A 26,197-nucleotide genomic window follows, 5' to 3' on the forward strand; every position below is an offset into this window, starting at 1 on the left:
TACGACTTCGTTACAACTATTTTTTTCAATAAATGGACTCTTATTCTCGTTAGAATTATCATAGTAGATTCCAAATCTGGCCTTGAGTCTCTTAACGAAGTGTGTTTTTACGAAATGGAAATAACTTTGTAAATTGAGACAAAAATCCCCATACCTCGACAAATGCCTAAAAGTATGTAATACCCTTGTAATTTCATGTTGATAAATCTGTGTTGTTCAAAATTTGGTAATAAAACATTCAAAAACTACAAAAAAAAAAAAATAACCATGAATAGCATATAATCATATGTTGATGCACCGTTGAACATTTACTTTTACAAAGATAATGATTTTTGATAGCTAAATTCACTGTGTTTTTCACTCAGTACTTCGCGATGTTTTGTTATAAAATCTATCTGATATATTCCATAAGGCTTCTGTGATTTTTCAAGTTTTGATGTGTTTTTCAGGGTACTATCAAAGTTACCCCAAAATGAAAATTTGATTCTCGCTCATATGGAAAACTAAAAGTCACCCAAAATATTTAAGATTAATAAATCTTTCAATTGCAATTGATAATTGATACCCCAGTACTTGTTTTGAAAATATAAAACCAGGGAGAATACTGTTACATGGAGAAATATTAAGAAACTTCGCTAAAAACTATCAATGTTACCCCGTTTTACAGTACTTTCTCCTTTCTCTCTACATACACAACTCATATAGATTCACATTTTCATAGCCATCGCTAGAACAGAAACTGGTTGAAAAAGTTCAGAGTAATAAATGCGCATAATAGTAATTTCAACCGTTAGTCGTTTTTTAGTGTATACAGTGTCGGACAAAATAATAAGACCACCAGCAGATGAAAACTTCCGATAACTGCACCAACTGCCAATTCAAATTAAATTCATGCGACACCTGGCGGCGAGCACCAGCAACAACTTGACAGGTGATTGCGCATGCATTCCCGCATCGTAAATAAACAATCCAACTTCACTCGTCGAAAAACTGCGGTCAGTGCCAAATCCGTGCGACATAAAAATAAGACCTCCTCCTTGTTCTGACTTATTCCATAACAAATTTCGCTGATTCCTTGAGATTGATTGGTTGGTAAGATTTAATTACGTTACTTTGTCATAATTAAAACGACATTTGATTTTTTTATTTTGGTATTTTTACGATTATTTCTAAAATATATCAGAAATTGACCGGAAAAACATGGGTCGGAATTATCACTGCACGGATCAGCAACGGAAGTGGATCAAGCAGCAAGCCATGGCTAGAAAATCGCAGCGAGAGATTGCCGGGATACTAGGACGGTCAAAAACTTTTGTGTTCAATGCCATAAATACTGACAAAACACGGGTGTCATCGGGACGTCCCCGGAAGACTACAAGTAAGGATGACGGCCACATCAAACGGCTTTCTAACATCGATCCGTTCAAGTCGGCAACGAAGATTAGAGATGAGCTGGACTTATCCGTGAGCACCAGGACAGTTCAGAGACGGCTTGTCGAGAAGCAGCTCATCGGTCGAAGCCCCCGAAAAGTTCCGATGCTCACCCGAAAACACCTCCAAGCCAGAATCAAAATCGCGATGAATCATCTGGAGTGGGTTGGCCCCGAAAATGGGAAGAAATGGCGGAATATACTGTGGTCAGATTAAACAAAAGTTAATTTGATTGGTTCTGACGGAAAACGCTGGGTTCGACGACCGACGGATTGTGCATTCCGGCCACAGTACACAACTAAAACATTCAAGCACGGTGGTGGAAAAATCATGGTGTGGGGATGCTTCTCTTGGTACGGAATCGACCCAATTTTCTGGATCAAGAAGATCATGGACCAGTACCTCTACGCTGAGATCATGGAAACCGTTATGCTACCATATGCGGAGTGGGAAATGCCATTGAAATGGCAATTCATGCAGGACAATGATCCCAAACATACTGCCCGGATCGTTAAAAAATGGTTTGCGGACAACAACGTTGACGTCATGCAATGGCCGGCGCAGTCGCCCGATCTCAACCCAATCGAGAACCTTTGGCAGATCGTCAAGAAGTCCGTAAAACCAGCCAAATCCAAAAATAAAGAGGAACTGTGGGACAGAATCCAACAGGCCTGGTATGCCATTCCTGCCAGCACCTGCAGAACCTTGGTGGAGTCAATGCCGCGCAGAGTACGAGAAGTAATCCGTAACAATGGATACACTACCAAACACTGATGATAGCCGCTGTAGGAACCGGGTTTCTGAATGAATTTGTTACTGGTCTTATTTTATTGTCGCTTGTTTTCTTGACATAACAGTGCTTGAAAGGCAGTTTGGTTTGTTTCAACGTTTTTATAATTATGTTTATGTTCCGTATATTTGAGAAAGGCAATAAATTAAGTTTTTATTCACATAATACACAGTTTTAATGATAATTACACCTGGCAGCTCAACGAAACATGGTTCATGAGGAAGTGGTCTTATTATTTTGTCCGACACTGTATGTAGAGAGCAGGGAGAAAGTATAAAGAAAGATTTAAAGTAGGAGGAAAGGGTGGACGTTCCAGAGGTTGAACAAATCAGAAGCGGTATCCACTAAACCACTAAGTCAACCGTTTCTGTGTCCGAATTGAATTTTTAACCATATTCATAATAGGCAATAGCGCGATCAGCGGCTTCTTTTTCTTTATGGCTTAACGAACCCACTGGGACTTGGCCTGCCTCGCTTCAACTTAGTGTTCTTTAAGCATTTCCACAGATTTTGATTGAAAGGCTTTCTTTGCCTGCCATTGCATGAATTTGTATATTGTGAGGCAAACACAATGATACACTACCCGAACAGGAATGAATAACAGACACATAACTGGAGAATATCAAAATTAGGTATCATACCAAGACGAGGTATTGGTCGGTTATCCAGGTATTGAAAATAACTTGTTTTGGTATTTTGTAGGTATTGATACAATACCTCAATGATATTGGTATGGTGTTGAGGACTGCTTGAGGTATTATTCAATTATGGAAAAAACGCTATTTGTATGGAAAAATCGCCGATTATTATTTAGGTATTGCCATACCTGAAGTCATTATTCACGCGTTATGCACAGAATACACACAAGTTATTATTTTAGGTATTTTACCTCTTATGCAGGGCTACTTGATATCTCATTCAGGTTGTAGGTTTTCCATACCTCAGTTAGTAATTCTTCAGCTGTTTTCTCCTGCTCGGGTAAGGTCCACCGAGCAAGTTGAAACTGGTGGGGCAAAAAAAAAAATAAAAGCTTACTTATGTGAACTTTCAAGTTCCAAAATTATTTAAAAATAAATATGCTTAGAAGGTTAAAGAGCATCCTCCTACACGCTGCTTAGCTCATATAGTACCCTCTTATCTGAGCTCCTGGTTCGGATCAGGTACGTGAAGGCTATACGTGTTTCAACTCAATAAGTTCAAGACTAGGTTTTTTTTATCGTACTGGAATATTGTTATCAAGAACGATGATGATAATGATGTCCTAAGTTCATCAGCAAAAAAAGAGTAATCCGGGCCAGACTAGAACATTATTAATTAGCTTCTGTTTTCGATATAACAACCCTTTTCTCTTTCCTTTTAACCGGTGTCGACAAGGCCGCACAGAAAAAAAACACTTCTTAGGAGCAAAATAGAGAAACGTGGAAACCACGCGGTGGAGTCCGTTCTTTGTTTTGCCACTTCATGGGACTAGGGTTTTTTTTCCTTTTCGTTTGGATCAAGCTGACGGCGGTTTTCCGGAAATTTTCCGGAGGAAACCATGTCGGGCGGACACAATCAATGACCGCCATCAGGAACCTGTTTGGGAAAGGTAGGATATTGTTCACGGTACGTTGCGTTGCAAGTTTGTGCCGTGGGTCGCGAATTTAAGCGGAAGACTGTTAGGGGTTTCACGAGAAGAGTATTGGAACATCGCTTCTGGTGAAGAGATAATTAATACTGGAACATGTATTGAGACATTGAACCACCTCCATAATGTTCAAGTCAATTGACAGCAGTTATCAGTATTCCAGTACCCTGCCAAAAGACCTGTACGCGGAACGATGTTACATCATAGAAAAAAAGCAATAAAAGACTCAATTTCTGCCAATTTGATGACAAACGACAACGCTTTTATATTGACATTGACCACGTACCAGATGACGCAAGACGCATCTGCGCCCTCTCCCCCTCCATTCCTATCACTCGTCCATCACATCCCGTGGTGGAGCAAAAGAACCAGACCTTGAACCATTTTTCCGGGAAACGATGGCACTTCTTGGCCGCAGCAGCGAAGCAAAGACGGCGGAAAAAAGTCAAAGTGTTGATGGGAAAAGTTTCTTAATTTATTTTTCGCTACACTCCAGTTGCTGTGCTATCGGACATGTTTCCTCACGCTGCTGGTGTTGCTCCAGCTGCTTCGGGGAACACTACTTATTCCGATCGGATCCAGATGTTGGCAATGGGATAGTGATGGGTCTTTTTTTCTCATTGCGCCCATTATGGGCGACCAAAGGATGCTTTACGGCCCAAAGGTGGGCCACAAAAAGAGTTGACGGTCACGTTTGAATTCATTATCTCCTGTTTTTTTTGTAGTGGATGAAACGGAAGTTGTTCCTTTCTTGTAAATGGCTGAGCAACATATGATAGTATAATGACCGAGTATTCTTTTAGATTATTTACAACATGTTTTCAAATGGTACAAGTTTGAACAAAACTGGAGTATTGAACGATTCATCGATTGTGCTACTTCCAAGAGCATGGCCATTCGTAGCACCTTCAGGTTAAGGATGCCATTTACCTGCTCAAAACCAACAAAGCAGCTGGTAAGGCAGCTGAACTCATCAAGATGGGCCCAGAAAAGTTGGCCACCTGTCTGCATCGGCTGATAGTTAGGATATGGGAAACCGAACCGCTACGGGAGGAGTGGAAGGAAGGGGTTATCTGCCCCATTCACAAGAAAGGCGACCATTTGGAATGTGAGAACTCCAGGGCGATCACCTTTTTGAATGCTGCCTACAAAGTGCTTTCGTAGATCATCTTCCGTCGTCTGTCCCCTAAAACGAATGAGTTCGTGGGAAGTTATCAAGCCGGCTTCATCGATGGCCGGTCGACAACGGACCAGATCTTTACCGTACGGCAAATCCTCCAGAAATGCCGTGAATACCAGGTCCCAACGCACCACCTGTTCATCGACTTCAAGGCGGCATACGACAGTATCGACCGCGCAGAGCTATGGAGAATCATGGACGAAAACAGTTTTTCTGGGAAGCTGACTAGACTGATTAAAGCAAAGACGGACGGTGTGCAAAACTGCGTAAGGGTTTCGGGTGAACTATCCAGTTCATTCGAATCTCGCCGGGGACTGTGACAAGGTGATGGACTCTCATGCTTACTTTTCAACATCGCTCTGGAAGGTGTGATGCGACGAGCCGGGGAACGATTTTCACAAAATCCGGACATTTTGTGTGCTTTGCGGACGACATGGACATTATCGCCAGAATATTTGGAACGGTGGCAGAACTGTACACCCGCCTGAAACGCGAAGCAGCAAAGGTCGGACTGGTGGCGAATGCCTCAAAAACAAAGTACATGCTGGAAGGCGAAACCGCACAACCGGATCCGTCTGGGTAGTAATGTTACGATAGACGGGGATACTTTCGAGGTGATGGAGGAATTCATCTACCTCGAATCCTTACTGACGGCTGACAACAACGTGGGTCGTGAAATTCGGAGGCGCATCATCAGCGGAATCTACGGGCACTCGGAGTTTTTAGCGACGCGTTTTAAGGACGATCTTCGGTGGTGTGCAGGAGAACGGTGTGTGGCGGAGAAGGATGAATCACGAGCTCGCTACACTTTACGGCGAACCCAGCATCCAGAAAGTGGTCAAAGCCGGAAGAATAAGGTGGGCAAGGCATGTTGCAAGAATGCCGGACAACAACCCTGCAAAGCTGGTGTTTGCTACTGATGCGGTTGACACAAGAAGGCGTGGAGCGCAGAGAGCACGATGGGCGGACCAGGTGGAGCGTGACCTGGCGAGTATTGGGCGCGACCGAGGATGGGGAGCGGCAGCCACAAACCGAGTATTGTGACATAGGGTTTGTGTTCCATCAGTAATCTCACGCTCCCAATTCTTCCCAATCCTATTCGAAAACAAGCGATTACGGCACCGATTGATTCCGTTCTTTTTGTTTTCATGCGTGCTCACTCCTAACAAAAAATAAAAAATAAGAAACAAAACAAACAGCGCTTCATTCCTTTGTTTTTCGTAGGATGAAAATGGGAGCCACATGCTTAATAAGGGAACCAATACCCTACTATTGTTGATTATGTCTTGTCTTAAATGTAATGTTGAACAAATAAATGTATGTATGGATGCCTATGAATTGCTGAACAACTATGCTAAAGACCACACCTTCGCAGAAGTGAAGTATAATGCAGGATTTGGTACAGATGGGGTTTCAACCCTTTCAAAGCTGAAGTTGAATAGTTGATGTTTCCAACTGTAAAAATATTGGAATAAGAATGGCCACACTTTTAATCACACTAACTTACAACAAATTTTCAACACAGTTGCTTAAGAATCGAACTAATTATCCTTTTCTCCCTTTATCCCATTCCAGAACGCCGCTCCAGTCAGCGTTCACCGACGAACCGACCGACACCACCGGAAGCAGTAGTTTGCGTCCCACCAATCGGCGATGGCCTACTACGACACGAGGACGACGGTGGACAGTTTGCTGCTGTCCCGGTACAGCACCGTCACGAGCATTCCGGGTAGCACCGGAACGATGGCCTCTGTTGAGGACCTGTTCTTCAATTTCACCCCGACAGCGACGGCTTCGACATCGCTGGCGACGGCACTCGGCGGCAGTACAACCGGGAGCCCCGGAGGCAATGAAACCGAATCCATCGCGGAAATCGAACCCACCTACTCGCTGGTGCAGATCATCATCCTCGGCATCATCGCCACGGTGCTTAGTATACTGACGGTGGCCGGCAACGTGATGGTGATGATCTCGTTCAAGATCGACAAACAGCTACAAACAATCAGCAACTATTTTTTATTCTCGCTTGCCATTGCGGACTTTGCGATCGGACTGATCTCGATGCCACTGTTCTCGGTAACGACCCTACTGGGCTACTGGCCCCTGGGTCCCCACATATGTGACACGTGGCTAGCGTTGGACTACCTGGCGTCGAATGCGTCCGTGCTGAATCTGCTCATCATTAGCTTTGATAGGTACTTTAGCGTAACTAGGCCTCTAACATATCGAGCGAAGCGTACAACGACCCGGGCTGCGATCATGATCGGGGCCGCCTGGGGCATCAGTTTACTGCTGTGGCCTCCGTGGATCTACAGCTGGCCCTACATCGAGGGCAAGCGGACCGTACCGGAGAAGGAGTGCTACATCCAGTTCATCGAGACCAATCATTACATTACGTTTGGGACGGCCATCGCCGCTTTCTACGTACCGGTGACGGTTATGTGCTTCCTCTACTATCGGATATGGCGGGAAACGAAAAAGCGACAAAAGGACCTGAAGAACCTGACCGGGGACCGGAAGAAGGATTCCTCCAAGCGGTCCAACTCGAGGTAAGTGATTGTTTTCGGGTGGGGCAGAAAGGGGGGAGTGGGAGCGTTGTTTGAATAATTCAGTTCGTTCGGTTCACTCAAGCGGAAGCGATTCGCAATAAATGTAGAAATGGGTGCACTTTTGTGCTGGTTCTAGTCCAGGGGTTTTCAACTTGGATGAGTTCATAATCCAGCTGAATATTATATCTAGTGTGTTATCAAGTTTCTTAGCCTCCACTATTAATTTTATCTGTATTGTTTACAATAGTTTACATATAGCTACATCATATTAAAAAATCTGAGGAAAACGTGATTATGGATGTGAACTAAAATGAAAATGGAAATGAGTATGTTTCAAATTTGGAGTAGATTAAAAACCACTGATCCACCAGATAGTAACAGATTGCCTTCTGGGCAAGAATTGTTTTCTGTTCGTTTATTTTCCGCTCCGTGCCACCACAGCAATTGGTATCCTCGACTACCATAACCACTATCTCACCATAGTTGTTACTTGTTACATTTTAATGCGCCTCTTTGTTTTCAAATTGTAAAACACCCCAGATCGGGTGAATGCGGTGTTAAAAATGCGATAAAAATCGCTTTTATTTCCCAGAGGCTGCTGGTTGCACTCTTGTTGGACAAAACAACTATACCTACAAACACATCTAGCGGCTACAAAGTTTAGTTTTGTGCTACCAACTTGTTGGATCGGATGCAGGGCAGAGTTTATTCGGAACAAATATATTCCTAGCATAAATACTTGCTTCAGGTTTACTTGGTAGGGGATGGACCTGTGTGGCGTTGTTTGGCTTGTTTAGCTTGAAGTCATGCTCAGACAGGCGGAGCAAAGAATTCTCCGATATGCTTAGTCCGTAAATTGCTGAAAATTATGGGGGAAGAACTCAAGGTGGAATCTTTTATACTAATCTTGCTTAGTTATCGTATGAAGTGAATTATTGAAAGTCGCTGGATAAACAAATGGCCCAGAAAATTTTGAATAAGAGAAGCTCTCTGCGCAGATCAAATATTGCTTTTTGCCTTTCTCGTACATGAAGTATACTGGAAAGTCTATATGTTCACTCTAAAAAGTCTTTATGATGGAAGGCTCGGAGAGTTGAGTCACATATTTATACCAAGCGACTCAGCTTGACGAATGGAGGTGATGTTTGTGTGTGCTATGTTTTTGGCAGTAAACCTCAACCGATTTCGATGACCGAAGATTCATTCGACGGGGAATCCGGTCCCATTGTTTCCTATTTAAAATGGTTTGGATCTGTCCAGACGCTCCGGAGCTATTGCTATCTAGGTGTTCCGAGCTGATGCCCCAGAAAGAGGCTAAATATGAAAATACTGCAATCCCATGCATGCGACACATCCAAACGTGGCCTTTTCGATAACCTGATGAACGGTAAGCAGCACAATAGTCTCAGAAAGTATTTGAAGCGGTAGTGTTCCGGAACCGGTTCCGGGTGTCTCACCGGAAGTGGGCAAATATAAAAATAAACCAAACCCATGCATGCGACACACCACATCGCGGCTTTTTCGATAACCTGATGAATGGTTAGCAGGTAAGAGGTCTCAGACCACAGTAGAAACTGCCAGTAGGGTTCCGGAATCGGTTTCTGGTGACCTGCCGGAAGTGGTCATATATAAAAATTAACCAAACCGATGAACGATTAGCAAGAAAATAGTTTAAGACCACATTAAGGACAACTGTTAGTATTCCGGAACCGGTTCCAGGTGTCCTATCTGAAGTAGTCAAATGTAAATAAGAACCGAACCCATTCATGTGATACATCAAGTGGCTTTTAAGGTGAATATATAACGAAGCCACACCTCGAATTTTCAAGAGCACAAATCTGATGAACCGAATGTCGGTTTGCGCTGAAAAGTTGATCGATTGGTTACCCGCTGGTGGTGACCAAACGATCAATTTTTCAGCGAAAACCAACATTCGGTTCTTCAGATTTGTGCTCTTGAAAATTTGAGGTGTGGCTTCGTTATATATTCACCTTAAGAAAACCTGTTGAACGGTTAACAAAAAAAAATCAGATCATATTTGAGAAAACCAGTAGTGTCCCGGAAATGGTTCCGGGTGTCCCGCCGGAAGTGATCAAATGTAGAAGGCAACCAAACCCATACATGCGGCACATACATTAGCGGCTTTTTCGATAACCTGGAGAAAGGTCAGCAAGAAAATAGTCTCAGACCACATCTCAGACTGCAAGTAGTGTCCCGGAACCAAATATAAATGTGAACCAAACCTGTACATGCCACACATCAAATAGTAGGTACAGGTATCAGTAGGTCGGCTCCAGAGACACGTTCTACTCCATTTGGGAAATTTGTGCCATCGCTATGAACACGAGCCTATTCATCATTTACCTGCGGGAGAAGGGAAGGAAAAAAGGATGGGACAGGGGAAAGGACAGGTAAGGGAATAGGATCGTCATACACGCATAAGCGTACCACAGTGGGTTCACATAGCGTCCTGAAAAGGACGCTGTAATAACGCAAAAGCGTATCACAATGGGTTCAAACAGCGCCCTGAAAAATGCACTGTGATAACGCATAAAGCGTAAAGAGGGCCTATAGCTCTTTTCCACAGCGGGTCAAGAACAACAGAACGTCCTGAAGATTCAGATTTCTGAAGTCAGTTTCACTTAATAAGTGTTTTCCGAGTACTCGGAAATGCAGTTGCGCAACAACTGGACAGTTACATATCAAATGATACGAAGTTCCATAATCGGATTCACAGCTATCACATGCAAATGAATCAGCTTGCTGAATATTCGCCATATGATAGCTGAGTCGGCAGTGGCCAGTCAGTGCTTTGACCAGCATGCTGCAATTCTGCTTTTACAGATTAGTTAGATACTTCGCCACCCCTAGAGTGAGCCAATACAATACAATACAATTTGTTTGACGACACGACTCCAAACTATTTCAATACTGTTTGTGCTGAGTGGCAGCCCAGGTGTCAATCTGAAGCTTTACCCAACACTTGGATACTGGAATAGCTGGCTCAGGGCCAATGAAGTCATGTGATGTTTCAGTGCGAGCTAACTCATCAGCCAATTCATTTCCAGGTACTCATACAAGGTCATCGTATGCTGAATTCAGCTCCTCGATTTGAGTTCGACAAGCAATAACTAGCTTCGATCTTGAGTTGGCCGAAGCAAGTGCTTTAATAGCAGCTTGGCTATCTGAACATTAGTATATTACTTTGCCCATTACGTGCTGTTGAAGTGCTGATTGCACTCCGCACACAAGAGTAAAGATTTCGGCCCTAGTTTCGGCCTGAAGAACGGTACAGTGTCTACCAAGTGAGTAAGACTGATGCAGCCCTAGTTGCGAGAATAAGCACCAGCATCTGCTCGACCTTCGAGAAGGGAGCCATCAGTGTAACATACGATGCCATCTGAAATACTTCTCTCCAGATATCCAGATGTCCACTCTTCTCGGGAAGAGAATTTCGTGGAAAATGTCCTATATGGAAAATTACAAGCAATTGTAAGATCACTTGGAGCAAGGACTACTTTGTCCCAATTCATCAAAAGTGGAAACAACGAGGTGTGTGTTGAACTGCGGTTCACAGAATCACAGGAGTTTCGTCTAGTAAACCGAGTACCCATTGGCGGTAAGTGCAAGAAAGTGCTTCTTGTTTGAGATGAATGTGTAGTGGGGCAACGCCAAAGAGAACTTCGAGCGCTGCCGTGGGAGTTGAAGAGAACGCTCCAGACATCGCCATTAAGCACATCCTTTGGAGATGGCCTAATTTGATTGGACCATTCTCACTTCGCCCTTTTGCCACCACACAAGACATCCATAAGCCAATATTGGACGAACAACAGTTGTGTAAATCCTTTTGATATACTTGGGTTTTAGACCCCAAGTTGTACCAAAGGTTCGCTGGCATTTCCCGAAGGCCATACAAGCTTTCTTAATTCTGAACTCAACATGAGGTGTCCAGGAAAGCTTGGAATCAAGAATGACTCCAACGTACTTTACCTGTTCAGTCACATTGATTTCAGAATCAAAGAGACGCAAAGATCGAACACCATTACGGTTTCGCTTTTCCGTGAAAAGAACAATAGATGTTTTACTCGGATTTACCGTAAGGCCATATTGGCGACACCAACCCTCAACTACCTGAAAAAGCGTTTTGCATCAGGTCGAAAAGGGTGCTGATGCACATACCGACTAATAATGTTAGGTAGTCGTCGGCAAAACCATAATTAGGAAAACCGCTATTATTGAGTTGCCTCAAGAGCGTATCTGCTACGAGATTCCACAAAAGTGGTGATAAGACTCCCCCTTGGGGCATCCACAGACACTCAATTTCCTAATCACCACTTGACGCAATGTCGAGAAGAGATGTCGGTTTTTGAGCATTTGGTGAGTCCAATTGGAAATCATTGGAGATATACCATGACCCCGTGCGGCTTCCAATATGGCATCGAAAGGCACGTTGTCAAAGGCACCCTCGATATCTAAGAAAACACCCAAACAGGATTTCTTTTGAGCGAATGCCTTCTCGATATCGTAAACAACTTTGTGTAAAAGGGTCACAGTGGACTTTCCAGATTGGTAAGCATGTTGGTTCACATGAAGAGGCACATTGGCCAGATGAACATCACGGATGTGATGATCGACAATGCGTTTTAAGCATTTCAGAAGAAAAGAGGTCAAACTGATAGGTCTGAAACTCTTTGCTTCTTCATACGACGCACGACCCACTTTCGGAATAAGCTTTACCGTAATATCCCGCCAGGATTTAGGAATATACCCTGTAGCAAAACTACAAACATGTAGTTTTTTCAAAACATGTTTGAAATAATCAAATCCCTTCTGAAACAAAATCTGATAAAGCCTATCTGTCCCAGGAGATTTGAAAGGAGCAAAGCTATTTAGTGCCCATTTAATCGATTCTATAGTTATGATACTCCGAGCCGAAGCTAACGAATTATAACACAAGAAGACATCAGGTTTATCCGAAGATGTAATATCCACACATCCGGGGAAGTGAGTACCGAATAAACATTCCAAAACTTCCTCATCAGAGGAAGTGAAATCACCATTTGGCAAATGAAGTTCGTTCACTTAAAAATCCTTAGATTTTGCAAGGATTTTGTTCAACCGATTGGCTTCACTCAAACTGGAAACATTTGTACAAAAGTTTTTCCAGCCGGATCGTTCAGCAGACCGAAGAGCTTTCTGGTAGGCCTTGCGAGCCGACCTGAAAGCCTCCGATCCAGCTGAACGTCGTCTGTTCCAACTCTTTCTACATTGTTTCCTGACATTTACCAGATCAGAGTTCCACCAAGGGGTTAACTTGTGGTCTTCACAGACCGCAGAGGACAAGCTTCTTCAAAAGCTTCCATGTTGAAGGCCGTTGTAATATCAACGGCATCATCTAAATGACTTGGAGTGTCAATGGATGGTGTGTATCCATGAAATTTTGCTGCAACCAAATCGGTAAAGAGATCCCAGTTGTGTGATATTACAACGGCCTTCAACATGGAACGCGCTACAACGGACCAGATGTTCGCCATCCGCCAGGTGTTGCAGAAATGCCGCGAATACAACGTGCCCACACATCACTTGTTCATCGATTTCAAATCGGCGTATGATACAATCGATCGAGAACAGCTATGGCAGATTATGCACGAATACGGATTCCCGGATAAACTGATACGGTTGATCAAGGCGACGATGGATCGAGTGATGTGCGTAGTTCGAGTATCAGGGACACTCTCGAGTCCCTTCGAATCTCGCAGAGGGTTACGGCAAGGTGATGGTCTTTCGTGCTTGCTGTTCAACATTGCTTTGGAGGGTGTAATAAGAAGTGCGGGGATAAACACGAGTGGGACGATTTTCATGAAGTCCGTTCAGCTGCTTGGTTTCGCCGATGATATTGATATTATTGCTCGTAAATTTGAGACGATGGCGGAAACGTACATCCGACTAAAGAGGGAAGCCAGGCGAATCGGATTAGTCATTAATGTGTCGAAGACAAAGTACATGATGGCAAAGGGCTCCAGGGAGGAATCACCGCGCCCGCCACCCCGAATTCATATCGACGGTGATGAAATCGAGGCGGTTGAAGAATTCGTGTACTTGGGCTCACTGGTGACCGACGACAACGACACCAGCAGAGAAATTCAGAGGCGCATTGTGGCAGGAAATCGTGCCTACTTTGGACTCCGCAGAACTCTACGGTCGAATAAAGTTCGCCGTAAAACGAAGTTAACCATCTACAAAACGTTGATTAGACCGGTCGTCCTCTATGGGCACGAAACATTGACCCTACGTGCAGAGGACCAACGCGCCCTTGGAGTTTTCGAACGGAAGGTGTTGCGTACCATCTACGGCGGAGTGCAGATGGAAGACGGGACTTGATGGAAGACGGGAGAAGGCGAATGAACCACGAGCTGCATCAGCTGCTGGGAGAACCAACCATCGTCCATACCGCGAAAATCGGGAGGCTACGGTGGGCGGGTCACGTCATCAGGATGTCGGATAGCAACCCGACTAAAATGGTTCTCGAGAGTCATCCGACCGGTACAAGAAGACGTGGAGCGCAGCGAGCTAGGTGGGTCGACCAAGTGGAGGACGATCTGCGGACCCTACGCAGAGTGCGGAACTGGAGACAAACAGCCATGGACCGAGTGGAATGGAGACAGCTACTATGTACAGCAGAGGCCACCCCGGCCTTAGCCTGGCCGGTAAGGTTAGTAAGCGTTTACTAAACAAAAAAGTAAATGTGGCCATTCGTCTTAATTCTTGTATCTTGAAGTGTATCTTGTTGCATTGGTGCCATAAGGATGAAGAGAACGAAATTGAGGGTTTGAGCGTAAAAATAACAAGCCTGCTAGTAAGAAAACTTTTTTTCGGAGAAGAGGGAGAATGTGGGGTATGAACAAAGCTGAGTAGCATTCCCCATGCGTGTATTTCCCCTAGCAAGCATCAGTGACAGCCAGCACCATGACGGGGTCGTCGTCAGTGTGATGCTGCCCAATAACAATCACTCATTTTACAAGCACCTTTACGACGAATTGATTCAGCATGATGCTGAATAACATTTGGATAATTTTCAGGCACAACCTTTGTTCGGGTTTTGTTCACACAAATTTGGAGAAACTTTAAAGCATAGTGTTGTGTACCGACTGAACTGTTTGTTGTTTAATCGTTTTACAACTATATAGTAAAGCTGTTATTCAGCTTTAACAAAAATGATTAAAAATTTAAAAAATGCAAAAATTTTCAATTCCTCGAGAAGTTTATGATTGGAACTTAATGCTGTGAACAAATATTGTGAAATAATAACTACACATAAATTTACCTGAATCCAGATTCGAACTCGAGACCCGTCGATTGCCAGCCGCATGCCTTCCTATCTGCGCCATCCTAGAGATGATGAATTGCAGCGCTCAAATCAAAACATAAACTTCACGTGGTTTAATAATGATCAGACTTTGACTCCTATTCAGCAGTGGTGAATTAGCACAACATTATGGTTAACGACTGAACAACAGATTAATTCAGCTGTTGATCAGGAAAAAAACACGTGTTTTTCATCATGTACTCTGAGTCGAAGTATGATGAAACGAAAGCGCTTATGCGACTTGTGAAAAACACATTATACAGATACATGTCCTAATTTCTACATGTACTTAACAAGAAGCAGAAAAAAGTCTTGTTAAACTATGTTGTAAAGGAATTACTGCGAGTCGAATAAAAATCTTATTAAACGTTTGAAAAGTGTTTTAAATTATCATTGTTAATACCAATACGAAAAGTTGAACATTGGCTACTTTTTCAATTGAAATAGCATTTGTACAGTAATGTGTACAGCGTAATTTTAGTTCAGCTAAAATTACTATTATAAAGCAACAATTCAGCATGCATGCTTGTTTGCGGCTGGCGATTGTTTGTTGGGCTGCCTCATTGACGAGTGGACTGTTGGCGAAGCAAGTCGCCATCACCGTGAGGTTCCGTATTATGCCAAGTGATTCTACTGCAGTTTGCTAAGATGGCTGGGAATGGATTGTTCCAGTGAGTTGCCCGGCATTCACAAGTTGGTTGACCGGGGATTCCTGAAACGCAAAGTTTGCGAAGTAACATTCAAGTGTACAAAAAAGATGTAGCGATGGTCAGATAAAGATTCTTCATCTGACACATGCCAATTGGTCAGCTCGTGACTAATTCTGCTAGAGCAAAGCGTTATGTACAACACTTCCTCCTAGCGCAGTAAGGGCAAAATACTGTGTAGGGTGCCCTGGTACTTGATTTGGTTCCGGGTATAATTCCAGGCAGGCTCGGATTAAGGATTGTGGGGGCCCGGGGCCCGAACGGATATGGGGACCCTTTGGAGAGATGGGAAATTTTTTTTCTTTAGTTTCGAGCAGTACTTTTGCAATCCCATGAAAAAGGTACTCACACTCGCACGCAGGGTGCTGAAAGCGAGAGCTGACAGGGAAAAATTTCCTTTCAATTTTCTGTAGTTGAGTGTTTTCACCCGTGGTATAGGCGTATAGGGTTCTCACTCTCACAAGCCACCGCTTGAGATGAATGGCCTGTCAGCATGAGTGGTGTGTGTCCTTGGCCTCCTTTCGTAGGACAGCCGGGGACTGGGACTGGCGATGAGAAGAGGGTCACCGTTGTGTAACTTGCGGAGATAGCAAAGTCCCTTAGCGTGGGTAAGGCCCAGCCCTGTCGTCCTCCTTAGTCACGGTTAGTCGACGACTAAGGGGCTTTATTTTTAAGTCAAAAAAGATTTTTCTCAAAATAACCATGTAAAATGGTTAATGTGATTTTTACCACCATCCACGTGGTGCACATCTTTCAAAAAAATATCACTTCACTTCACTTCACGACCACCTTCTCAGGAAGCAAAATTTAATAAAACGTTATTTTTGACCATTTTGGGTGTTCAGTGTTAACGCCCTGACCGTACCAGATTGAGTATAAATGGGATTTGGCAATAGTCGGTACCCACGACCACCCCCTCAGGAAGCAAATTTTAATAAAACGTTATTTTTGACCATTTTGGGTGTTCAGTGTTAACGCCCTGACCGTACCAGATTGAGTGTAAATGGGATTTGGCAATAGTCGGTACCCACGACCACCCCCTCAGGGAGCAAAATTTAATAAAACGTTATTTTTGACCATTTTGGGTGTTCAGTGTTAACGCCCTGACCGTACCAGATTGAGTGTAAATGGGATTTGGCAATAGTCGGTACCCACGACCACCCCCTCAGGAAGCAAATTTTAATAAAACGTTATTTTTGACCATTTTGGGTGTTCAGTGTTAACGCCCTGACCGTACCAGATTGAGTGTAAATGGGATTTGGCAATAGTCGGTACCCACGACCACCCCCTCAGGGAGCAAAATTTAATAAAACGTTATTTTTGACCATTTTGGGTGTTCAGTGTTAACGCCCTGACCGTACCAGATTGAGTGTAAATGGGATTTGGCAATAGTCGGTACCCAAGACCACCCCCTCAGGTAGCAAAAAATAATAAAACGTCATTTGAGAGCATTTTGGGCAATTCAAATTGACAAAAAAATTTGATCAGCCCTGTCGTCCTCCTTAGTCACGGTTAGTCGACGACTAAGGGGCTTTATTTTTAAGTCAAAAAAGATTTTTCTCAAAATAACCATGTAAAATGGTTAATGTGATTTTTACCACCATCCACGTGGTGCACATCTTTCAAAAAAATATCACTTCACTTCACTTCACGACCACCTTCTCAGGAAGCAAAATTTAATAAAACGTTATTTTTGACCATTTTGGGTGTTCAGTGTTAACGCCCTGACCGTACCAGATTGAGTGTAAATGGGATTTGGCAATAGTCGGTACCCACGACCACCCCCTCAGGAAGCAAAATTTAATAAAACGTTATTTTTGACCATTTTGGGTGTTCAGTGTTAACGCCCTGACCGTACCAGATTGAGTGTAAATGGGATTTGGCAATAGTCGGTACCCACGACCACCCCCTCAGGGAGCAAAATTTAATAAAACGTTATTTTTGACCATTTTGGGTGTTCAGTGTTAACGCCCTGACCGTACCAGATTGAGTATAAATGGGATTTGGCAATAGTCGGTACCCACGACCACCCCCTCAGGAAGCAAAATTTAATAAAACGTTATTTTTGACCATTTTGGGTGTTCAGTGTTAACGCCCTGACCGTACCAGATTGAGTATAAATGGGATTTGGCAATAGTCGGTACCCACGACCACCCCCTCAGGAAGCAAATTTTAATAAAACGTTATTTTTGACCATTTTGGGTGTTCAGTGTTAACGCCCTGACCGTACCAGATTGAGTGTAAATGGGATTTGGCAATAGTCGGTACCCACGACCACCCCCTCAGGAAGCAAATTTTAATAAAACGTTATTTTTGACCATTTTGGGTGTTCAGTGTTAACGCCCTGACCGTACCAGATTGAGTGTAAATGGGATTTGGCAATAGTCGGTACCCACGACCACCCCCTCAGGGAGCAAAATTTAATAAAACGTTATTTTTGACCATTTTGGGTGTTCAGTGTTAACGCCCTGACCGTACCAGATTGAGTGTAAATGGGATTTGGCAATAGTCGGTACCCAAGACCACCCCCTCAGGTAGCAAAAAATAATAAAACGTCATTTGAGAGCATTTTGGGCAATTCAAATTGACAAAAAAATTTGATCAGCCCTGTCGTCCTCCTTAGTCACGGTTAGTCGACGACTAAGGGGCTTTATTTTTAAGTCAAAAAAGATTTTTCTCAAAATAACCATGTAAAATGGTTAATGTGATTTTTACCACCATCCACGTGGTGCACATCTTTCAAAAAAATATCACTTCACTTCACTTCACGACCACCTTCTCAGGAAGCAAAATTTAATAAAACGTTATTTTTGACCATTTTGGGTGTTCAGTGTTAACGCCCTGACCGTACCAGATTGAGTGTAAATGGGATTTGGCAATAGTCGGTACCCACGACCACCCCCTCAGGAAGCAAAATTTAATAAAACGTTATTTTTGACCATTTTGGGTGTTCAGTGTTAACGCCCTGACCGTACCAGATTGAGTGTAAATGGGATTTGGCAATAGTCGGTACCCACGACCACCCCCTCAGGGAGCAAAATTTAATAAAACGTTATTTTTGACCATTTTGGGTGTTCAGTGTTAACGCCCTGACCGTACCAGATTGAGTATAAATGGGATTTGGCAATAGTCGGTACCCACGACCACCCCCTCAGGAAGCAAAATTTAATAAAACGTTATTTTTGACCATTTTGGGTGTTCAGTGTTAACGCCCTGACCGTACCAGATTGAGTATAAATGGGATTTGGCAATAGTCGGTACCCACGACCACCCCCTCAGGAAGCAAATTTTAATAAAACGTTATTTTTGACCATTTTGGGTGTTCAGTGTTAACGCCCTGACCGTACCAGATTGAGTGTAAATGGGATTTGGCAATAGTCGGTACCCACGACCACCCCCTCAGGGAGCAAAATTTAATAAAACGTTATTTTTGACCATTTTGGGTGTTCAGTGTTAACGCCCTGACCGTACCAGATTGAGTGTAAATGGGATTTGGCAATAGTCGGTACCCACGACCACCCCCTCAGGAAGCAAATTTTAATAAAACGTTATTTTTGACCATTTTGGGTGTTCAGTGTTAACGCCCTGACCGTACCAGATTGAGTGTAAATGGGATTTGGCAATAGTCGGTACCCAAGACCACCCCCTCAGGTAGCAAAAAATAATAAAACGTCATTTGAGAGCATTTTGGGCAATTCAAATTGACAAAAAAATTTGATCAGCCCTGTCGTCCTCCTTAGTCACGGTTAGTCGACGACTAAGGGGCTTTATTTTTAAGTCAAAAAAGATTTTTCTCAAAATAACCATGTAAAATGGTTAATGTGATTTTTACCACCATCCACGTGGTGCACATCTTTCAAAAAAATATCACTTCACTTCACTTCACGACCACCTTCTCAGGAAGCAAAATTTAATAAAACGTTATTTTTGACCATTTTGGGTGTTCAGTGTTAACGCCCTGACCGTACCAGATTGAGTGTAAATGGGATTTGGCAATAGTCGGTACCCACGACCACCCCCTCAGGAAGCAAAATTTAATAAAACGTTATTTTTGACCATTTTGGGTGTTCAGTGTTAACGCCCTGACCGTACCAGATTGAGTGTAAATGGGATTTGGCAATAGTCGGTACCCACGACCACCCCCTCAGGGAGCAAAATTTAATAAAACGTTATTTTTGACCATTTTGGGTGTTCAGTGTTAACGCCCTGACCGTACCAGATTGAGTATAAATGGGATTTGGCAATAGTCGGTACCCACGACCACCCCCTCAGGAAGCAAAATTTAATAAAACGTTATTTTTGACCATTTTGGGTGTTCAGTGTTAACGCCCTGACCGTACCAGATTGAGTATAAATGGGATTTGGCAATAGTCGGTACCCACGACCACCCCCTCAGGAAGCAAATTTTAATAAAACGTTATTTTTGACCATTTTGGGTGTTCAGTGTTAACGCCCTGACCGTACCAGATTGAGTGTAAATGGGATTTGGCAATAGTCGGTACCCACGACCACCCCCTCAGGGAGCAAAATTTAATAAAACGTTATTTTTGACCATTTTGGGTGTTCAGTGTTAACGCCCTGACCGTACCAGATTGAGTGTAAATGGGATTTGGCAATAGTCGGTACCCACGACCACCCCCTCAGGAAGCAAATTTTAATAAAACGTTATTTTTGACCATTTTGGGTGTTCAGTGTTAACGCCCTGACCGTACCAGATTGAGTGTAAATGGGATTTGGCAATAGTCGGTACCCACGACCACCCCCTCAGGGAGCAAAATTTAATAAAACGTTATTTTTGACCATTTTGGGTGTTCAGTGTTAACGCCCTGACCGTACCAGATTGAGTGTAAATGGGATTTGGCAATAGTCGGTACCCAAGACCACCCCCTCAGGTAGCAAAAAATAATAAAACGTCATTTGAGAGCATTTTGGGCAATTCAAATTGACAAAAAAATTTGATCAGCCCTGTCGTCCTCCTTAGTCACGGTTAGTCGACGACTAAGGGGCTTTATTTTTAAGTCAAAAAAGATTTTTCTCAAAATAACCATGTAAAATGGTTAATGTGATTTTTACCACCATCCACGTGGTGCACATCTTTCAAAAAAATATCACTTCACTTCACTTCACGACCACCTTCTCAGGAAGCAAAATTTAATAAAACGTTATTTTTGACCATTTTGGGTGTTCAGTGTTAACGCCCTGACCGTACCAGATTGAGTGTAAATGGGATTTGGCAATAGTCGGTACCCACGACCACCCCCTCAGGAAGCAAAATTTAATAAAACGTTATTTTTGACCATTTTGGGTGTTCAGTGTTAACGCCCTGACCGTACCAGATTGAGTGTAAATGGGATTTGGCAATAGTCGGTACCCACGACCACCCCCTCAGGGAGCAAAATTTAATAAAACGTTATTTTTGACCATTTTGGGTGTTCAGTGTTAACGCCCTGACCGTACCAGATTGAGTATAAATGGGATTTGGCAATAGTCGGTACCCACGACCACCCCCTCAGGAAGCAAAATTTAATAAAACGTTATTTTTGACCATTTTGGGTGTTCAGTGTTAACGCCCTGACCGTACCAGATTGAGTATAAATGGGATTTGGCAATAGTCGGTACCCACGACCACCCCCTCAGGAAGCAAATTTTAATAAAACGTTATTTTTGACCATTTTGGGTGTTCAGTGTTAACGCCCTGACCGTACCAGATTGAGTGTAAATGGGATTTGGCAATAGTCGGTACCCACGACCACCCCCTCAGGGAGCAAAATTTAATAAAACGTTATTTTTGACCATTTTGGGTGTTCAGTGTTAACGCCCTGACCGTACCAGATTGAGTGTAAATGGGATTTGGCAATAGTCGGTACCCACGACCACCCCCTCAGGAAGCAAATTTTAATAAAACGTTATTTTTGACCATTTTGGGTGTTCAGTGTTAACGCCCTGACCGTACCAGATTGAGTGTAAATGGGATTTGGCAATAGTCGGTACCCACGACCACCCCCTCAGGGAGCAAAATTTAATAAAACGTTATTTTTGACCATTTTGGGTGTTCAGTGTTAACGCCCTGACCGTACCAGATTGAGTGTAAATGGGATTTGGCAATAGTCGGTACCCACGACCACCCCCTCAGGAAGCAAATTTTAATAAAACGTTATTTTTGACCATTTTGGGTGTTCAGTGTTAACGCCCTGACCGTACCAGATTGAGTGTAAATGGGATTTGGCAATAGTCGGTACCCACGACCACCCCCTCAGGGAGCAAAATTTAATAAAACGTTATTTTTGACCATTTTGGGTGTTCAGTGTTAACGCCCTGACCGTACCAGATTGAGTGTAAATGGGATTTGGCAATAGTCGGTACCCAAGACCACCCCCTCAGGTAGCAAAAAATAATAAAACGTCATTTGAGAGCATTTTGGGCAATTCAAATTGACAAAAAAATTTGATCAGCCCTGTCGTCCTCCTTAGTCACGGTTAGTCGACGACTAAGGGGCTTTATTTTTAAGTCAAAAAAGATTTTTCTCAAAATAACCATGTAAAATGGTTAATGTGATTTTTACCACCATCCACGTGGTGCACATCTTTCAAAAAAATATCACTTCACTTCACTTCACGACCACCTTCTCAGGAAGCAAAATTTAATAAAACGTTATTTTTGACCATTTTGGGTGTTCAGTGTTAACGCCCTGACCGTACCAGATTGAGTGTAAATGGGATTTGGCAATAGTCGGTACCCACGACCACCCCCTCAGGAAGCAAAATTTAATAAAACGTTATTTTTGACCATTTTGGGTGTTCAGTGTTAACGCCCTGACCGTACCAGATTGAGTGTAAATGGGATTTGGCAATAGTCGGTACCCACGACCACCCCCTCAGGGAGCAAAATTTAATAAAACGTTATTTTTGACCATTTTGGGTGTTCAGTGTTAACGCCCTGACCGTACCAGATTGAGTATAAATGGGATTTGGCAATAGTCGGTACCCACGACCACCCCCTCAGGAAGCAAAATTTAATAAAACGTTATTTTTGACCATTTTGGGTGTTCAGTGTTAACGCCCTGACCGTACCAGATTGAGTATAAATGGGATTTGGCAATAGTCGGTACCCACGACCACCCCCTCAGGAAGCAAATTTTAATAAAACGTTATTTTTGACCATTTTGGGTGTTCAGTGTTAACGCCCTGACCGTACCAGATTGAGTGTAAATGGGATTTGGCAATAGTCGGTACCCACGACCACCCCCTCAGGGAGCAAAATTTAATAAAACGTTATTTTTGACCATTTTGGGTGTTCAGTGTTAACGCCCTGACCGTACCAGATTGAGTGTAAATGGGATTTGGCAATAGTCGGTACCCACGACCACCCCCTCAGGAAGCAAATTTTAATAAAACGTTATTTTTGACCATTTTGGGTGTTCAGTGTTAACGCCCTGACCGTACCAGATTGAGTGTAAATGGGATTTGGCAATAGTCGGTACCCACGACCACCCCCTCAGGGAGCAAAATTTAATAAAACGTTATTTTTGACCATTTTGGGTGTTCAGTGTTAACGCCCTGACCGTACCAGATTGAGTGTAAATGGGATTTGGCAATAGTCGGTACCCACGACCACCCCCTCAGGAAGCAAATTTTAATAAAACGTTATTTTTGACCATTTTGGGTGTTCAGTGTTAACGCCCTGACCGTACCAGATTGAGTGTAAATGGGATTTGGCAATAGTCGGTACCCACGACCACCCCCTCAGGGAGCAAAATTTAATAAAACGTTATTTTTGACCATTTTGGGTGTTCAGTGTTAACGCCCTGACCGTACCAGATTGAGTGTAAATGGGATTTGGCAATAGTCGGTACCCAAGACCACCCCCTCAGGTAGCAAAAAATAATAAAACGTCATTTGAGAGCATTTTGGGCAATTCAAATTGACAAAAAAATTTGATCAGCCCTGTCGTCCTCCTTAGTCACGGTTAGTCGACGACTAAGGGGCTTTATTTTTAAGTCAAAAAAGATTTTTCTCAAAATAACCATGTAAAATGGTTAATGTGATTTTTACCACCATCCACGTGGTGCACATCTTTCAAAAAAATATCACTTCACTTCACTTCACGACCACCTTCTCAGGAAGCAAAATTTAATAAAACGTTATTTTTGACCATTTTGGGTGTTCAGTGTTAACGCCCTGACCGTACCAGATTGAGTGTAAATGGGATTTGGCAATAGTCGGTACCCACGACCACCCCCTCAGGAAGCAAAATTTAATAAAACGTTATTTTTGACCATTTTGGGTGTTCAGTGTTAACGCCCTGACCGTACCAGATTGAGTGTAAATGGGATTTGGCAATAGTCGGTACCCACGACCACCCCCTCAGGGAGCAAAATTTAATAAAACGTTATTTTTGACCATTTTGGGTGTTCAGTGTTAACGCCCTGACCGTACCAGATTGAGTATAAATGGGATTTGGCAATAGTCGGTACCCACGACCACCCCCTCAGGAAGCAAAATTTAATAAAACGTTATTTTTGACCATTTTGGGTGTTCAGTGTTAACGCCCTGACCGTACCAGATTGAGTATAAATGGGATTTGGCAATAGTCGGTACCCACGACCACCCCCTCAGGAAGCAAATTTTAATAAAACGTTATTTTTGACCATTTTGGGTGTTCAGTGTTAACGCCCTGACCGTACCAGATTGAGTGTAAATGGGATTTGGCAATAGTCGGTACCCACGACCACCCCCTCAGGGAGCAAAATTTAATAAAACGTTATTTTTGACCATTTTGGGTGTTCAGTGTTAACGCCCTGACCGTACCAGATTGAGTGTAAATGGGATTTGGCAATAGTCGGTACCCACGACCACCCCCTCAGGAAGCAAATTTTAATAAAACGTTATTTTTGACCATTTTGGGTGTTCAGTGTTAACGCCCTGACCGTACCAGATTGAGTGTAAATGGGATTTGGCAATAGTCGGTACCCACGACCACCCCCTCAGGGAGCAAAATTTAATAAAACGTTATTTTTGACCATTTTGGGTGTTCAGTGTTAACGCCCTGACCGTACCAGATTGAGTGTAAATGGGATTTGGCAATAGTCGGTACCCACGACCACCCCCTCAGGAAGCAAATTTTAATAAAACGTTATTTTTGACCATTTTGGGTGTTCAGTGTTAACGCCCTGACCGTACCAGATTGAGTGTAAATGGGATTTGGCAATAGTCGGTACCCACGACCACCCCCTCAGGGAGCAAAATTTAATAAAACGTTATTTTTGACCATTTTGGGTGTTCAGTGTTAACGCCCTGACCGTACCAGATTGAGTGTAAATGGGATTTGGCAATAGTCGGTACCCAAGACCACCCCCTCAGGTAGCAAAAAATAATAAAACGTCATTTGAGAGCATTTTGGGCAATTCAAATTGACAAAAAAATTTGATCAGCCCTGTCGTCCTCCTTAGTCACGGTTAGTCGACGACTAAGGGGCTTTATTTTTAAGTCAAAAAAGATTTTTCTCAAAATAACCATGTAAAATGGTTAATGTGATTTTTACCACCATCCACGTGGTGCACATCTTTCAAAAAAATATCACTTCACTTCACTTCACGACCACCTTCTCAGGAAGCAAAATTTAATAAAACGTTATTTTTGACCATTTTGGGTGTTCAGTGTTAACGCCCTGACCGTACCAGATTGAGTGTAAATGGGATTTGGCAATAGTCGGTACCCACGACCACCCCCTCAGGAAGCAAAATTTAATAAAACGTTATTTTTGACCATTTTGGGTGTTCAGTGTTAACGCCCTGACCGTACCAGATTGAGTATAAATGGGATTTGGCAATAGTCGGTACCCACGACCACCCCCTCAGGAAGCAAATTTTAATAAAACGTTATTTTTGACCATTTTGGGTGTTCAGTGTTAACGCCCTGACCGTACCAGATTGAGTGTAAATGGGATTTGGCAATAGTCGGTACCCACGACCACCCCCTCAGGGAGCAAAATTTAATAAAACGTTATTTTTGACCATTTTGGGTGTTCAGTGTTAACGCCCTGACCGTACCAGATTGAGTGTAAATGGGATTTGGCAATAGTCGGTACCCACGACCACCCCCTCAGGAAGCAAATTTTAATAAAACGTTATTTTTGACCATTTTGGGTGTTCAGTGTTAACGCCCTGACCGTACCAGATTGAGTGTAAATGGGATTTGGCAATAGTCGGTACCCACGACCACCCCCTCAGGGAGCAAAATTTAATAAAACGTTATTTTTGACCATTTTGGGTGTTCAGTGTTAACGCCCTGACCGTACCAGATTGAGTGTAAATGGGATTTGGCAATAGTCGGTACCCACGACCACCCCCTCAGGAAGCAAATTTTAATAAAACGTTATTTTTGACCATTTTGGGTGTTCAGTGTTAACGCCCTGACCGTACCAGATTGAGTGTAAATGGGATTTGGCAATAGTCGGTACCCACGACCACCCCCTCAGGGAGCAAAATTTAATAAAACGTTATTTTTGACCATTTTGGGTGTTCAGTGTTAACGCCCTGACCGTACCAG

The 26,197-nt window shown here is 43.1% G+C and overlaps 1 protein-coding gene across 2 annotated transcripts in view; it reads left to right on the forward strand.

The window, feature by feature from the left end:
* The window catches only part of LOC109431029 (muscarinic acetylcholine receptor DM1-like), a 493,708-nt gene that overhangs the window by 344,110 nt on the left and 123,401 nt on the right, over nt 1-26,197 (forward strand). For both annotated transcript variants that reach the window (XM_062842432.1, XM_062842433.1), the window contains exon 3: nt 6,604-7,577. In XM_062842432.1, the coding sequence (XP_062698416.1) occupies nt 6,682-7,577 (896 nt within the window). In that variant the 5' untranslated portion in view covers nt 6,604-6,681. The remainder of the gene's footprint in view (nt 1-6,603; nt 7,578-26,197) is intronic.

The sequence above is a fragment of the Aedes albopictus genome, chromosome 3 (genome assembly GCF_035046485.1).
Source record: "Aedes albopictus strain Foshan chromosome 3, AalbF5, whole genome shotgun sequence".
NCBI classification, from domain to species: domain Eukaryota; kingdom Metazoa; phylum Arthropoda; class Insecta; order Diptera; family Culicidae; genus Aedes; species Aedes albopictus.